The 17,970-nt window shown below is 42.9% G+C and overlaps 1 protein-coding gene across 1 annotated transcript; it reads right to left on the bottom strand.

Moving 5' to 3' along the window:
• Positions 1–5,006: 5,006 nt before the first annotated feature.
• LOC121296523 (neuritin-like protein) lies at positions 5,007–17,550 on the bottom strand. Its single transcript, XM_041222193.1, has 3 exons — positions 17,427–17,550; positions 8,030–8,180; positions 5,007–6,942 (listed from the first exon to the last, which is right to left on the bottom strand). The coding sequence occupies exons 1-3, from the start codon at positions 17,482–17,484 to the stop codon at positions 6,666–6,668; spliced, it is 486 nt and encodes a 161-aa protein (XP_041078127.1). The 5' UTR covers positions 17,485–17,550; the 3' UTR covers positions 5,007–6,665.
• Between the last annotated feature and the right edge of the window lie 420 nt (positions 17,551–17,970).

Raw genomic sequence — 17,970 nt, 5'->3', positions numbered from 1 at the left:
GTACTCTGCATACAGAGTGCTCTCTGGCCTATCACAGTGTTTTTAATAATGCAGAAAAAATGAAATATGATTTCCACTGGGACTCACTAACACTGTTCAATCCGCTGCATCAAAATCAAAATGACAAAAACGAAGGAACATCAATCACGTCGAATCAGCTCCCCCCCCCTCCACTTTGCAGAATGGCTGACCCAGCTCATGGGACTCTGGAGGTAGTCATTAGCAGTTCACTGACATGCAATCGACAAATAACGAGCCCTTGAATGGTACATGTTTGATGGGATTTAATTAAAAAAAAAAAAAAAAAGACCTAAAACGCATTATCTGTGCCTCAGTATATGAATAAGACAATGCTAACTTGCAGCCAGGGAATTCAAACGGTGCATGCATATACAACACAAACCTTAAAGCAAGCAGCTTTGGCACATATATATTTATTTGTTTCAGTTGTGTGTTTCTATTCCTGTTGAAGCAGTGTCAGTGATTAGGGGCTGCTTGTTCTTGCTGTGAATGTGATGTTTCCTTGTGCCAGGTGGAGGGGCGGGGTTCTGCAGTAAAGTTACGATGTAGTTATGTCTGAGCAGCTCAGGCACACTGTGACTACAAAAACTGGAGCCCATTTGTTTCAAATGCAGTGCTGTCTTGTTTGCCTCCTTGATTCCTTAATTAGGAAAATAGATAAATAAGATGCAATGGGCCATGTTTTCAAAGTGTTTCTTCCATTCTTTAATTAACTCCTGAGCCGCAACTAAATAATACAATCCCAGCTCTCATCCTCAAGGCGTTTGTTTCTCCTGTTATAAAATTAACATCCTTCGTCCGTTAATTAAAGGAGGTGCTTTGAAAATAGGGCAGAATATATATATATATATATATATGAGGGATCAAGGCTAAGTGCAAGGTGTACCTGCCTATAGAACACCACAGCATGTGTGACTGGGTCTTGTTTTTATCAAGATTATCAAAGATGCAAATCGCCATAAGACCAAGATAGGACCGCACCCATAAAAGAGACCAAGTCAGAAACAAACAACTCTTAGTGGCCACACTTGCAGCCCAGAGGTGACAGAGTTAAGAGTGCAGAGAGCAGTAGGCGCTGGATGAGATTTGTGGACCACGAAAATTAAACCAAACAAAAAAATATGTCAAAGGAAGGGAAGCAAAGTCTTCTTGGCTGAGAGTCCTTACGGCTGAAGTCACTCAGCATGAAAAGCAGTTATTTGGAAAAGCCTCAGCCAACATCACTTATGTTACCAAAGAGGCCATATGGTCCTCTATAGTGGAGAAAGTCAATGCTGTTGGTGTTACCAGGAGGACAGTCAACCAGATGATGGAAGGGTGAAATTCATCTATTAGGTCTAGGATGACCTGCAGAGTGAGACGATAGCACCTTACCACCCTATCCTCCGGCATCCCAAACAAAGTGACCCTGGGATTGAATATGCAGGGTTTTCTCTGTCTTTTCTCCTTCTCCTCCAAAGGTTTTCCTTTCTGTACTCAACAAGAACCAAGCGTCGCTGCATCAGGAAGTGTACCACAGCAGCCATTCTGAGGCCAATGACTGAAGGTGTGTGGTTTTGTACAGCTCTTAGTTACTCGCTTCTGTAATGGTTTGCGCCTTGTAAGAGGAGGTACAAAGTTTTTGGAGGGTCAGCAATTGCCCAAGTGCAAGGCAAAATCCTTACATCTCATTAGAATGTTTGCACCCTCTTAGTATTCTATATCCCCGCCCAATTCCATGCTCTTATCTTCATTTGAATAAATTTCAATATCATTAAACTGGATTAACAATGGCAAAGTGCTAATTTGATAGCGGGTGTAAAAAGTAGATTTTGGCCGTGACATGGGTATTTTGCAGCCTTTGTATGCAATGTACAGTGAGGGCTTGTGGGCAGTCTGAAGTTGTTTCTGATTTGTTTTTGGAATTGAATGATGTGTTATTTTTCCCTTCCCTTCAGAAAAAAATGATCTGTGCTGTGGCGTAAAGAGCTTTGTGAATCTGGCCCCCTGTGTCATTATAGGAGATGAATAAACTGGCATGCAGGAGTTCAAATAGTGTTCATGCCAGGGCTTCATAAATCATGACCAGGAGCACACAGTCCAGCCCAGGAGCACTCACCCCAGCCCTGGAGCACACATTCCAGCCCGGGAGCACACAGCTCAGCCCGGGAGCACTCAGCCCAGCCCAGGAGCATTCACCCCAGCCCTGGAGCACACATTCCAGCCCGGGAGCACACAGCTCAGCCAGGGAGCACACAGTCCAGCCAGGGAGCACTCAGCTCAGCCAGGGAGCACACAGCTCAGCCCGGGAGCACTCACCCCAGCCCTGGAGCACACATTCCAGCCCGGGAGCACACAGCTCAGCCCGGGAGCACACAGCTCAGCCCGGGAGCACTCACCCCAGCCCGGGAGCACACAGCTCAGCCCGGGAGCACACAGCTCAGCCCGGGAGCACTCAGCCCAGCCCGGGAGCACACAGTCCAAGCAGAAATGGGAAACAAAGTAGCAGAATAATGAAACACGATGAAGGTTTGGTAAAAGTTCCTTTCATAAAGGTTTCTGTGGGTGAAACATCCCTTGGCTCACCTGAGGTGCACTATTTACATCATACAAGCCATTCTGGGTCTTTCAGGGACTCAGTTACCCAAGCTGTGTGTTTAAGGTAATCGGATGTTACTAAAGAAATATTATTTTGACATTTGCAGATTAAATGACACACAAGCAGATCTGCCAATTTCTCCTGCTTTTCTGTTTGATATTCTAGGAACTTCCCTGCCATACCCCAGATGGCCCCAGACACGCATTTGTAAACAGCGACAAAAGCTGTGGCAGTTGCTCTAGGAGCCAGCCTAATTGCATCTCTGATTGATTCCGGATTCAATATTTCATGAGGTAAATCTTCACACCCGCTTCGATTGAAAGCACTCGAGGGTGTCTTGAAACGGACCCCTTCCTCCCCGATACAAAATATATTTAGAGGTATTTAATACAGATCGTAAAATCTTAAAGCTGAATCTGGCCAGATACAACATACTTTCATTAAGAAAACCAAATCATTATGTATATATAAAAGCTTCCGGTGCTGCTATCCTGTATTACCCCCAGTCTCTTATAAACGCTGTTTGGATAGCATTAGTGGGATTAGATTCTCACGACCTGTTGGATGGAAATGTTATTCTGAAAGAGCCCTGCTGTTTATCAGAGCAGCTGCCGAATATGAAAAATGCAGGAAGCCAGGCAGTCTGGGCAAGCATGGAAATAATAACGTGATCCAAAACATAAAGACAGGTCAGTGCAATACTGCAGCCACTGCCAGCTCTGGAGCAGTGAGCAGGGTCTGTCTTTCCTGCCTGCCCCAGATGGTGCTCTTGGCTCTTGTAACTGGACAGTCAAGCAGCAGGAACTCCTTTGGATTGAAGCTGTAGGACATTGTTTGAGAGACAGCCTGGATAGAAGTTTGAAAGAGATTCTTTTGGGTGAAGGCCCGGGACAGGAAGCTGCCAGTTGAAGGAGCTTCTTCACAGTGCTCTCTGGAACGCAGCAACTTCCTGAATCCTGACTCCAGCGGTAAAGATATAACGCAATAGGTTGAATAGTCTTCCAGCCAAGTATTTCTCATAAAGAGTAAATATAAAAACCAAAAACAACACTGCAGTATCCTAAAATAGTGGACACAAGACAATTGTTAAAGTATACTCAATGGATTTATTTTTATTTTTTTTACAGATATTGACTGAAAACAATTCCTGTGCTTATACATAAACTGTAGGTCAGTTCCATGTCTTTACATACGTGCATGTAAGTAAATAATGAATTCCTTTTTAACCTTGCATATACAACATCCCTTCAGAACCTGAGTCTCAAAGGGGGAGGGATTGTAGTTTACTACAGTAAGATAGAGAGTTTTGGCCATAGAAAACTAAAGTATTTTTTAATTATGGGTTTTAATTTAAACACAACAGATAAAATTGACCACACAAGAAAGTGACAGCGAGTCGTAATGAGTTTATTGTAACACAAATGACACAATGTTGCTCTTGTGATCCTGCTCAGCTGCTGAAGACTCCAATCCTCTGTGACACTACACGTTCTTAAAAACCACAACTCCACTTCCTAGTCAAATCCTCTGCAGCATTTCCAAAAGCGTGCAGGAATTACGCAGAACTGGTAATAAAAACGCAGAGCTTAGTCTACTGAAAATAACAATAACAACAATGACAATAAGATAGCAAAGGCTGCAGACTGCACATCATGCCTGCAGTCACAAATCACCAACAACAAAGATAAGTGGAGCCAGCTTTCAGGCTATAAGATGTATAATCGCATTTAGCATTTAGCCTGTGTTTGAGGGTGCAAACAAACACAGGATCGATGGATCTCTCGTCCTACAGCACCGCTGCTGTCGGCCTTGTTTAGACATGCACGCCTTGAAAAATTGAGTTGAGTTTTTACAGAATGTATTATCTGTCTTCAGCCTCTTTTCCACTGTGTTTTTGACTAAGTCAGAGTGTGATACAATATAGAGCTATAGATAAAGAAATAAATCGAATTCTAGACCTATTTGTGTGTGTAGATTTACTAATAGAATACCGGTCCAAAGATTTCACTCCTGAGCTTAAAAAAAAAAAAAAAAAAAAAAACCCACAATTAAAGCTATGAGCCGAAGTTTTATGAATACTATTTTGTACCACTGCATACTTGCAAAACATACAATATATAAATGACATAACAGATAAACAAATAGATATTTCGTATATGTATTTCATATTTAAAAAAAAAAAAAAAAAAAAACACTTTTTTTTTTTTAATATTGAGATACAAACCACTGATACAAAAAAAAAAAAAAAATTGATATCAAAAATATAATTTGGAATGTTTCCTCACTTTGTCTATCCTCTTGACAGTTACATTTTCATGCCACGGATGCTTTGCTCAAAAATAAAAAACACAACGGCTAGTTTCTGTGCCAGCACTTCGTGTAATCACTAGTTATTTATTTATGCCTCTGGACAGGTAATGTATATTATTATTATTATTATTATTATTATTATTATTATTATTAATGATGTAACCCAAGTCCCATGTGATATTGTGCTGGGTAAACATTATGCAAACCTTACATATACATCCCCAAAGGCATCTACAAAATCTACTTTCAGTGTAGCTAAGAACACCATTCCATCCATCGACCCATTCTGCTTTTCCATTAGTACACAGGTCTCAAAGTGCAGGGCCTGTACTGAACAGAGCTGCATGGCAGGGCATGCTTGGGACTATTTTCTGAGCTCCACTCACCCCTTTTCTCAATCTCGTTTCTGTCTCATTACCGCACTCCCTCGTTATTGATTTGTAGATATTATGAAACCAAGGATAACTTCCGAACCAATGGTTTTTATAAAATATTGACATTTTATACATGCAAGTACTAATCTAGAAGCTCCATTTAAGTCTATCTTCTGCACCCCCTCCCTTACACCTAGTTTAGATTACGATGTGCGCGGCCTGAACGTTCTGTGTTGGTTTCTTCTGAAGCTCACTCGAACGGGCTGCCGTCCTGCTAGCGGACCTGTGTGGCATATCCATTTTAAACTTTGCTTCCAGCCACCCCTAATTATAACTAACTGTTATAATTAGGGGTGCCTAGAAGCAATGCAGTACCACTTCGCATTTCAAAATAACGTGTGCTATCCATTCTCACCATGTTCTCTAGTGGGCTTGGTTTTCCTAATATTTATTACAAACTTGCGAGAGTCAATAAATAGAAAGGCCCAGTCATTATGTGCTCAGTGAAAGTGCATTTCCCATTTTTATTGGATACAGATTTCTATTATGGCAAGCTGCTGGTAAATGCTGTGGGGTACACCAGCTTTTACACTCCCATAGCTGGATATAAAGGAGGGACACTCATGGGATATTGAACAGCCCTGGAAGCTATTATAGAGAAATATGGAAAACTTGTACTACTACTGTGCCTATGATATCCTGGACCTGCAATGGCAACACAATGGATTTGGACGGACTGCTGCACTGAAAACGGTATCATGGAACTGCAATGGATTCCCACCGTCTACTGGGGCACACCACTGGGATGAGGAAAGTACATCAAAAATCTAGTTCCACTCTACCAATGACACCAGAGTGCCCTTTGTGCCTCCACTGAACCATTGCATTGCCATCATAGTGCCCTTGAGGACCATATGTTAAAGGATGTCTGTTATACCCAGTGTTTGGGATTGTAAACGGACAATTACACTTTCGTTTCTCACCAAGGTGTGAATCGAAGTGGAAAAGTCCGCTCCGTTCTCCGTTGACACTAATAAAGCCACAGATAATCATGAATCAGCAAGTAATTGTATAGATGTAAAGAGCTGGTATTGTTGTGTAATGTGCGGAGTGTGTCTAGGGGGCAGGAGAGACGGTACAAAATTAGTTCTGGACTCGGAGGTGAGGAGAAGCAAGGTGTCGGCCAACATTAATGTACCGCAATGAACTTCTAACAAGAAACTGGGCTGGCAGATAACAGAGTGGCGTGTCCGTTACCTGGCTCCTGAATAAAGGAACACAGTTTGAGTGTTCTGCAGAGCAGAGATGCTGTGAATCGTCTTGGAGTGTTTATGGAGTCCAGAGCGGCTTGGGGTCCGAGGTGACCAGCCCAGCGAGCGCAGCTACATCCTGACCACCAGAGCAGCCAGCGAGAGCGCCAGCAAGTGGGCGGGACCGGGCAGGTAGGCGGAGCCCCGCAGGGACTCCTGATTGGTCTCCTCTTGGTTGGGGTTCTGCACGCTGGTGGAAGGTTTGGCTCGGTTGCTGCACATGTCGTAAAGGTTCCCAGAGAACTGCATCTTCCTGGACTCCTGCCTCAGAGACTCCCACACCACAGCCGCCTCATCAGGGCAGCCCGCCAGAGCCGCGCTGGCACAGCGGTGGAACTCATCCCAGGACCTGGGGAGAGGAGGGGGAGAAGAGTCCCACAGCACATCTTAAAAAATGAGTAACGAGGCTAGAATTTTTATCCCAAGTTAAAGAATACTTCATTGGATTTGAGAAGAACATTTTTTTTCAGATGTAAAAACTCCAGAGGAAAAGCTAAGCCACTATGTAAACCTTAATGTGTCCGGTGTGCGCATTGTCATTGCGCAGATGGACTGACACACATAACATGTATGTCATATATACAAACACACAGTGACTATGCAAAGCAGAAGTTTAATTTGTGATCAGCAGCTGTCTTCTCCTGCTGTGTGCGTGCTGAGAGGCAGTTATATAACAGACACACAGTGAATGCATCCTTATACAATACAGCTAGGAACAGACCTGCCGACTCAATCCCTCAAGGCAATGCATGTCGCTCTGATCATTATGTATGCAGGGTAGGAAAGCTGAATTTCATAGTAATACTCAGTAATGAAATCACATGAATGAGATTCAGCAGGAAGCAACATTATGGGATTTTCTTCCCCTTCTAGCCTGAAGAGAAACGTAGAATAAACAACACTGGGGAGCTGAACCACACCACCGCAGAGATCCACAAAAACCAGCCATCTGCCTCTGCTTTCTCCAACTAACTCACATTATCACTGGCAAAAATAATCCATTCTCTATCCCCTTCAGTCACTGCATGTACAACTTAACCACGTTAAGCTTTCTGCCTGTGGATCTATTTTATAATGCATGTATGGTTCTTCTTGAACTTCATAGAGTTTACATAAACTGTTTTAAAATTACTAAAAATTAAATAAATAATTTGTGACACCGCAGGGGATTTACCTTGGACTGTTTCTGATCCACCTAATGTTCAGAGATGATTGGGAAGATCTTTTATTTATTCACATCTTTTCAGAGCAGAGTTTGCAAAGAACAACATAGCTCTCCTTGCGGGGCCCAGGTAAAACTCAGTAACTCAATCCCGTTGCAGTCTGTCGCAGTGTGTATGACTCTTCTGGAGGAGTTGTGTGTGAGTGCAATCTGTTTCAGTGTGCATGACTCTCCTGCAGGGGGTGTGTGTGAGCGCCAGTGGCTCCAGGCTCACCTGCAGACGGAGTCGATCTCCAGCAGCTCCTCGCCGCCTTGCTGCATGCTCTCCGTCATGCTGTCCCCCAGCCTCAGCAGGCACTCCGCGAAGCCCTTGTAGATATAGCCACACTTCCGTCCGGCCGCACTCACCAGGCTGGGGGCCAGGACTGCAGGAATAAAAGAGGACAAATGAGAAGGGTGTTCAACCTGTGTGACGGCAGCCTGCGCCAGCTATCCACACAATCTGAATGTAATCCCGCTCAGTCCAGCGAATTCAGGCACCGCGTCCAAATAACAGGGCCTCATTCAGAAATCTTCTTAGGGAAATGGCTGCAGGGTTTGCTGCAAAATCGGCTTTGATTGCAAAACCTGCAACTGCTTTGTATACTCTGCATGGGGGAATTTGTGTGCAGTTCAGCTATACACTGCTTGCTTGCTTGTTAAATTGATTTTGAAGCCTTCAGCAAAATATGCAATACAAGCAGGGCAAAACGAATATTACAATAAAATTGCCACAAACACATGTGAATGCATGCAGTGATAGTGTGTTCTATACACTAAACATTGTTCTGTATTGCTTTACACCACCACCTCCCCAAGTCTATCTGAAAAGCAATCCAATTTAATATCCAAAGCAAAAGCATCAGTCAGCGCATCAGATGCAAAGATGCACGCCCCTGAACCCAGGTCTGTAAATCAGCTGCCCTTTGCAGAATGCTCCTCTAACCCTCACAAACACAGCAAAGTGCACCAATGAGCTGCTGTGAACCCTGCAGGATAGAAATGCTTGCTTTTCTTGAGTGCTCATTGGGAACTGGGCTCACGAAAACCAGCACCCGAGCACCGCAGCACTGGCTGGAACAAACACAGCTTCAGTTTTAGCTTAGATGTATTCCTTAATCAGCAGAGTCAAAACATTCAGCGACCCTACTTCCATGCTGTAAACCCCATGCTACTGATGCTCCAGTGTTATCAAGCAGTATACTAACTTGAGAGCTCCTACTGAACCATTTCTAGTTTCTTAAACAGATTCCCCTATAAACACCTGCATGAAATACCTGTATAAATCGCAGGGCTGTATGGAGGTTTGGTAGGAGAAGGATCAGGGCGGCAGTAGAGGCCATGAACTTGTCACCTTTAGCAAGGCAATCGAAGGGAACACATCCCTTTAACAAACACACCAGGGAGGGTATTGACAGCGCACTCAGAGCTGGATCCTAATTGGACCAGACAGAATCTGGAACTCACCCAACACCTCCTCAGAAGTACAAGACAAGCCTGATTAATATTTGATGGAATATTTCTCTCCCAACAGGCATAGTTATCGATTTCCTCGAAAATGTTCCAGGTTAGGTCGGTCTAGGCAGCGAGCAAGAACATTGGTTTCATTCATCTGCATGAAAATTTAATGAAGGCTCCTGTGAGCAAACAAGACGAGAGGAGAAAGGAGTGGGGCTTCAAAGCGTCGCGCTGAGATGAACACTTCTGTTACCTGCACAGCTCCAGGCACACTGACAACTGGAGGTGGACTTTTTGTTTTTGCATACAAATTTTCTTTTAAAATAAAAGTTTTGGTTTGTCTGTTCAGGGTCAACTGCTAGACACTGTCACCTCACCTCTGAAGCATGTGATCAGCTGATCCCTAGCTCAGTTTCCACCTGTCAGACAGAGGAATATCCAGCAATGCACTCAAGCGGATTGAGCCCTGAGTCATGGAGATCCTCCTGTCTTGCTGTGTGTGAATGTGTAAAGCACAGAGCAAGCGAGGGGAAGCACACAGATGGCAGCGGTCAACCATGAGACCATGTGGACCTTTCCGACTGAAGAATTGAGCAGGGTAAACTGTTCACTTTCGGGGGGTTTGCCCCGAGATGAGTCAGTCAAGCCCTGGTTCAGTATAATAACACTTCTCTTTAAATCACAACGCTGTAATGATAAATACAACAGAGTATTCCCTTCAACCCTGAAAAGTCTATGGGAAAAAAAATCCCAGCGTTTTTCTATACAGTATTTTACTTCAGTTACTGCATATTTATTATCTCAGATATATAACGACTGCCATGTCGGATAACGTAAACTTATAGAAACACTGTTGAGTTAATCGTAATACAAGAAACATACTTGTAAGCGTTTTGTTTTTTCAATGTTTTTTACAGAAGGACAATTTAGTGTAACATTGTGAGTTTTGCACACCTTGTGCCCTCTCTCTGTCCGTATCCACACAGTGCTTCTGAAGCACGGAACCATGGACCTTCAGCTTCATGTGAATTTACTACACGTGTAGAAAATGCTCACACACGCAGTCTTATTTGTAAAGGGGCATTGTGGGGAATCAATCATTGTGAGGATCTGAAGCCTCGTTCAGGTCCAAGCTCCCCAGTTAAAGAAGTACAAGCCACTGCACATCACAGAAAAAACATTGCAGTGCTTTCTGTACAATATCTACAGTCACCCCCACTCCACCCGACATTCTAGAACTACAATATCAATAGAACCCACACCCTCACTCCCACCCGACATTCTAGAACTACAATATCAATAGAACCCACACCCTCACTCCCACCCGACATTCTAGAACTACAACATCAACAGAACCCACACCCTCACTCCCACCCGACATTCTAGAACTACAATATCAACAGAACCCACACCCTCACTCCCACTCGACATTCTAGAACTACAATATCAACAGAACCCACACCCTCACTCCCACCCGACATTCTAGAACTACAATATCAACAGAACCCACACCCTCACTCCCACCCGACGTTCTAGAACTACAATATCAATAGAACCCACATTAAAAAAAAGTCATGCATTTAACCCTCATGACTTGCCCTTACTTGCCCTCACTGGTCACCGCATGCTCATTCTGTTACCATGCCGATTGTGACAAGATCCACAATGTCTATCCCTGCTTGTGTTTTTTGTACCCTAACCCAATCTAAACACTGTTGTGCACAGGGATTATGAAAAGGTCATTCAATGAGATCTGCAATGCAATTGCATGGTGTGCAGCAGCACTTGTAAATCCCTGCTTAACTCTTACATTGCTGGCTGGTTTTGTATGGATAGCGCTGTGCCAGTTTCATCATGAACCTTGTTTTTTAATTCCCAGTGCAGTGGTGTCGTCATACACTGGGGAAGCAAGCAAGCTGCACTACGAAAATGAAAAACACTTGCGTGCTAGCATTACCTCTTCACTGCGTTATATAAGTTGGGTGCTGGGCTGGTTATTAAGGAAAGATTAATGAAGGCAGGGGCACATTGCGTGAGAACAACATGTGAAGCTGAGCTGCTCAGGTAATTAGCAATTAGCAAGAAGACCCATCTTCAAATTACCACCCCCTTAGGATTGTTACCATTGTACAGCAGCTCCCTAGACACGCCGCGAAGCCGAGAGCTGTCAATAGCTCTGCTAATCTGTGCTGGGCTAAACCACAGCGTCAGACATTCACTCAGTCCAGAGTCGTGTACAGGGAGCGCCAGGGGCTGGCTGCACATGTTTTAATCTCGTTAGAATTCATAAAGGGAAGTTCAAAAGGAAGAAAATGCAGCCCCACTTTTACAACTGTAGGAGTCCAATGAGGCAGCCTTCAAGAACTGCGCATCAGGAAATCTGCAGTGACGTGTGTTCTGAACTCCCCCCTACACCAGAGACTTCACTCAAACCCGGTGCGCGCTGTCATCCTGTCAGATTGGCTGTCGTGCTCCTTGTGACTGATTTGAGATGCAGCTTTTAGGAGTACTCCCCACTCATGAAACGTTCTGAGGTTGCCTAGGCGTACAAGCAGAGTTCTGTTCAGATGTTTCAGTTCAAGGCGAAAAAAAAAAAAAAAATCAGTTCAGAAAAATGTAACTGAATTCACTTGCAGGCTCGTTTTCATTGAAGTGTGTGTGTGTGTGTGTGTGTGTGATGTGGCTCAAAGCAAGTTCTTTTCATGAAATGGGTTCCTTTGAACATGAACCATAAGTGAGTATGCACTTCAATCCATAAATGCATAGTGATGAGCAGGTATCACTTTTAACAACTGATGGCTACTGAACTGAGTTAAGCTGATTTTGGGATAACAGACACTGCCTGTACCATGCATCCTTAATGACTATTACCAGCAAAGTATTAAGCTCTTGTGCTTCCATGTTATTGGCATTTCAAGAATATGCTCTTGGTACAGTGTCCATGCAGACAACGCAGTGGTATTCAGGACTCTGGAGTGCTCCGCTCAGTGTCACGCCAACCTGGACTCTAATGTCACAGCACTATGACAACCGCTCTGAGAAAAGTCAACCATTCTGAAGTAGCTTTTGATGTGTGCTTAGCATTGTTGCCATGTTGGAATGTCCAGTTACGCACTAAACCATGTTCTGTAGCGGAGAGTTTCAGATGATTGGCCAATATCTTTTGGTATTCTATGGAATCCATTTTATCAGACTTTCTCCAAATGTAACAACTATTAGCATGACCAAACAGCTCAATTTTCACTCCACGAAACCTTTGACCAGAACTCAAATCCATCATTCAAATGCCATTTTGCAAACTTTAAGCAATTGTCCTTGTAACCCTAACCCTTTTATACTCTTGACTACAACTCTCTCATATAATATATATATATTTCTCAAAATCAGTAATAGGCACGTCTGCATTTTTACCGAATGATCTTGCATGTAAATCAGAACACATTACAATGCAATAGAAAAGAAAAACAAAACAGGAACTGTTTGAGATTGGGTTACCTAAAGTAAGAACCTTCTTAAATGTATCTAAATCATTTTGAAAATGCACAGGCTCTGCTCCTTTGACACAGGGAAGGAAATGAAGGAAAGTGGTTACTATATATAGCCCTACTGATCTATTAGTCAAGCAGCCATCCCAATGCTACACTAACATAAAAGGATGTTTCTATAAATAAAATAAATAAAGAACGTGCAGCACAGAGCGGGATGAATCTGCTTTAATATTTGATTTCAAGAGGTCAAAGAACCTCTTATAAAACGTGCTACAGTCTGCAAAGTGTTACATCACTTTCCAAACCGAAAACTACTCTGCCAGAAACCCCAAAGGCCCCTCATTAAGGGATGTCAGATTTGAAATGTAAATGTTTTTTCATCTGTGCATGCACATGCGCAAGCCCCTTTCCTCTAGGCTCCTTTCTCCCCCTGTCCCAGCGGGGTCCAGGCACCAAGGGAGGGGGCAAGCTTCCTATCACAACCACTGCCCCCCAATTCAGAGCCAGGCTCCAGCTTTGACAATCTGCACAGCAGTGACATACTGTTTCCACAAAGCGCTGACAACATGATAAATTTATGACAAAAAAACAAAAAAAAGAAATGATACGACAAAAATAGAAAGGATTGCCTTACAGTGGCATTAAGAAACGATTGTTAATGCAGCCTGTGTCTGCTTCATGCCTTCTGTTCTTGGTTCAAGACTACAGCAGCACTGCACACTGTATTTGTATTGAATCTCACCACATCTATGAGCTACGGCAGCATCATAAACACTGATAGAATTCAGGTAGTGTGTCCAAAAAATGTGCATGGTAATTTTGTAGCTGGTTATACACTACACATCTTTGGACTTTACAATGCTTACCTACTGTATGCTTTGCCATGTACTTCTAACCATGCCTGAAAAATACAATATGTACCGTATGTTTGCATTGTTCTGTGTGAATAAATATTTTAAAACACTGCTGAATTATGTAATTCCTATTTGAAAGCAACTACTAACCATAGCATTTTTGCATCCCAGTTACAAGACACAGCAAATCTGGGCTGTACCAGAATTCAAACAGAGACATGGTTTTCAACGCTTTTACCAGGTGATGATGGTTGAATAGGAATGACACAAAGCAGTCACCTGTCAGGTTCTCTTAAAGCGTTGCAGGGGCCTGTCTACAAACACTATAGACAGCATTGCACTGTTCTTCCCTGCCCTCCAACTGGTTTACTGTGACTCCCCCTGCGGACTCCCTCCCTGCTCTCAGCACCCTGGTATCAGCACAGCACTGTAGTATCACTGCTTGTCGTTACAGGCAGCATTATGATTCTGTACAGAGTGAAGAAGCCTGGCTCTTTTGGTCGCCGCATCGTGCCCAGTCTTTGCTTCACATGGGTGCCTGTGTCCAGCGTTCCCAGTGCTGCAGTGTTCTCTTCATGTCTGCCTGCTGTAGAGTTCATCACAGGCTGTTTATTAACGATCCCCCTACAGCGTATTGATCTCTCTCATTGCTCATTATCGCCAGGCAGGACCGGTCCGACCCGTTAATGAGGCTTTATTGACCAAACACCTGAGTTACCGGCCGTAACTTATCACAGTCACTTCGGTTTCCTGTGAGAATTTCTATTCTCTCCTCAGAACAATAATCTGAACTTAAAGAGAAAAACTGAAACAATTCAGTTCTAGTCTTAAGAGTGTTAGGTGTCCCTTGAATCCAAACAGATTTAAGTAAACATTCAATAATGTGTTACCTGATTTAAAAATATTGCAGATGTTGCTTTAAAGGACTTGGGCTTTTGTTTGTGATTGTTTTAAGATGGTAACTTTCTGATTAATCTTTTTTTTTGGCTCATCTTGTGTTATAGCATGTCAAGCTGCCCTTCTAAAAGTTTACTGCAGTATTTTTCCCCATGCTTTGTCCATGATAACACTCTTCGTTTACCATAGTTTACCCTGGTTTGCCATGTTTACTAATATGCTTTACCATACCTCGCTATTCTTTGCAATCCTTTCAACTGTGCTTTATTACACTTTGCTATGCTTTTTCTGTGGGAAACATTTATAAGGTTGCTGGCGTGAACCAAGTCCTCACTTCTGAGTTGACAATCCTGAAAAATTCTCCAGGAGTTAATCACAGACTGGAGGAAACGACTGGGCTCGGTGTGACTTGATGTTCTGCTCATCCCCCCCACGTTGCAGGACGTCATGGCGACGGAAAGAGCGATAATGAAGACCCTTCACAAGACCGAAGTGCGAGTTCACAAGCCTTCAGTTTTATAATTGAAGAATCTCACAAGTAGGCTGCAATGTGTGCGCTGTGTTCTGCTGGGAGGTGACTCTCAATCAGACCCTGTCGAACACACCGCTCTCAGACATCATGCGCTTCACAACATCCAGCTCAAATCTTTTCACGTGTATCATCCTTCAGAGCCAGGGCTGAGCTGCACCTACAGTACCCTGCTGCTGCTGCTGCTGCTGCTTCCCAAATTAGCTTTCGTCCCGTCACCTGCCATGTGTAACTGAATAATGGAAAGCAAATCATTCAAAAACACAGTAATCCTCCCACATGCAGGACATGAGTATGCATATAATGAATCTTCTTGCACATACTTACTGGATGCTAACCCACTTACAAAGTATCATCTCTCGCTCTCTCCTAATTATGCAGACGCACTAGACTCAAGATGATATGGAATTGTTCAGGATTTCAATGCTACGGAATTACAGGGTTTGGACACCAACACAACAGCTTTTGTAGGATTCAAGCTCTCTTGCAAAAAAGAAGTTTGGGAGTGATTTACAATGCACACGTTCCCCCCCCCCAGGGAAGGACGGGTGAAATTTCCTCGCTACAAAATCACCGACGTGCCGCCAGCCCCTACCCTCCCTTCCATTGTGGTTTTTAATCAATCCAAATTTATTATCTGCACTTTTACAAAGGAAATCCTATAGATTCAAGATTACACCCCAGCCCTGTATGAAAAGCAGCACTGCAGCACACTACATTGTAACTGAAGTGACACTGCACAATACTTGTAGATTTTTTTTGTACATTCTAGAGGCGGGGAAGTATGTGGCGCCTGATTCAGTGGTAAGGTATTGCATTCCTATGCATTTTCAAAATGTAATTGCAAATATACCCCTGTCCAGTGTACTTCACCAAGAAAAGTCTATCTGCAAGGTTCTAAGAGCAGCTATAGCTCAAACTATCCATTAAGTCTGAAACTGTACGAGCATACAAGAGCCTCCCCACCTTATACACCCATTCCTTTACTGCACTCAAGTCTGCTGACACTCGCTCCAACGCTGCCTTATATTAGCAGCAGCAGTGGGAGAGCTTGCATTAGCACACAGCTCAAGCCACACACCCAGCTTTATTACACGCCTGCTTCCTCCACAATGACTGACAGCATTAATAAAACAAAGAAAAAAATGTGCTGTAAGCAACAGAAGTAACTTTGTGTATTACTGGGAGTTCCTGTAAATGCCGGATCTGTATATTGCATTATGCATCAATACCAGCTACAGGGTCACAGAGGGTCTCCTATACATCACTCAATTGAGCTCAAGACTGACAGCTCTGAACTCCCAGCGCTGTCAGAGTATTGTTCATTTATGTATATTTCCTTGTATATATATATATATACACACACACACACTGTAGTGTTGTGTGACATTACCAAGTTACATTGTTCAAAATACTGCCCCACACCGCGCCTACTAAAATTGACTATTATTAGTGTTATTATTATTATTATTATTATTATTATTATTAGAAACCCAGTGATTGAAAAGAAAGCGATCCATTCATGTGTTTTAAATCTGACCTGGGGGACTGTGTCACGTCATCTTGCATCTGATTGCAAACGCTGGACAATGCTGCCCGTGTCGCTCCGTGATGAATAGGATTGAATAATGGAGTAAATTGTAGACTCTGAATACATGAGAGCTCCCGCAATTCCTATCGGATACCCGATACCTCGCTAAGAGTTTAACAAAATGCCGGCGTGCAAACAGGCACCCGTTTGAAAATCTTGCGTAAAAATATGTTTAGATTCAATGTTATGCGTTGTGATATCAGCTCGCTCTCACAACACTATTATATAATCGATATATCCTGCGCAGATTATCGGTTAGAAAACTACCCAGATTTTACATAGTAAAAGGGATTTTGTCGACACACCTCGGTCCCTTGTCAATCACAAACAGCTCTTTACAAATTATCTGTTGCCGTTCCTCCAAACAACGCAGACCCGTGATTCAGATCATGCTGGAAATTACCGTTAACAGAAAATGATTGATTCAATTCTACTGTTCAATCGGTTCTCCTGAAACGGCCAGACAACACCTCCTGCCCGATTCTTCCATTGAAATTACTTACGAGTAATGCATTAACTCTCTCTGTTACACCGCACAAGCATGAGAATGCAAATGCAACTCAGCATGTTGCTTAGGGTTATATTAGGGTTAAACTTTTTTAAACCGAAAATGAATTCATGTGTGGAAGACGCCCACTTAAGTAAAATACAAGCCGACTCTTTCCTGCAAACACTCTTGGCATTGGCCCCTTGTTACCCCAATCAAAGCAACAATGTAATTACAGAAAACAACAACTATTACAAAGTTGTTCAAAAGGCCAATATCTATTTTTCTGAACACAACCACACCGGAAACATTTTTAAATTATACTTACTGAAGTGCAGCGCGACAAACGGCATCAGAAAATAAGCGTTTCTCAGGTAGCACCCCATTCTACTTTTTAATTATTTTTTTGGTTTTAATCCAAAATCAAATAAAAAAAAAAAAAAAAAAAAAAGAAAAATGATTAGTTTAAAAGGCTTTTTTAAAAAAAAAAATAATAATAAATAAACCCTTTGGAAGGCGCCTGTAGAGCAGATGGTAAGAAACGTCTTTAGTGTTGGGGATGAATTGGCAAATGATTACAATCGGCCAACCCACACCAGCTTCCCCAGCGTGTGGGGACGGGGACTATATATATATGAGAGAGAGAGAGAGAGAGAGAGAGAGAGAGAGTTGTATTAAACTGCGAGTCACACAGTACATTCAACCACTCTGCTGAACTTCACCGTACACTCTCAGAAAGAAAAAATATGTTTGTATATAGAATCTTTCGGGGTTTCAAAGATGAAGTAGTGGGGATACTTTAATACATCGGACCCACTCAGGAACGTGGATCGTGCTATCACATGGTCAGTTGTCAATTCAAAAGTGATCTG

The sequence above is a fragment of the Polyodon spathula genome, chromosome 21 (genome assembly GCF_017654505.1).
Source record: "Polyodon spathula isolate WHYD16114869_AA chromosome 21, ASM1765450v1, whole genome shotgun sequence".
NCBI classification, from domain to species: domain Eukaryota; kingdom Metazoa; phylum Chordata; class Actinopteri; order Acipenseriformes; family Polyodontidae; genus Polyodon; species Polyodon spathula.
Note: the sequence above shows the minus strand (reverse complement) of the source record. Positions and strands in the feature narration are given on the sequence as shown.

What these genes read in the sequence shown, in the direction of transcription:
- LOC121296523 (XM_041222193.1), bottom strand. Translation starts at nt 17,484, where the DNA reads ATGGGGTGCTACCTGAGAAACGCTTATTTTCTGATGCCGTTTGTCGCG. An exon ending in GTTTGTCGCGCTGCACTTCA is followed by an intron (nt 8,181 to 17,426) that starts GTAAGTATAATT and finishes TTATTCCTGCAG; the next exon opens with TCCTGGCCCCCAGCCTGGTG. An exon ending in GAGATCGACTCCGTCTGCAG is followed by an intron (nt 6,943 to 8,029) that starts GTGAGCCTGGAG and finishes TCCTCTCCCCAG; the next exon opens with GTCCTGGGATGAGTTCCACC.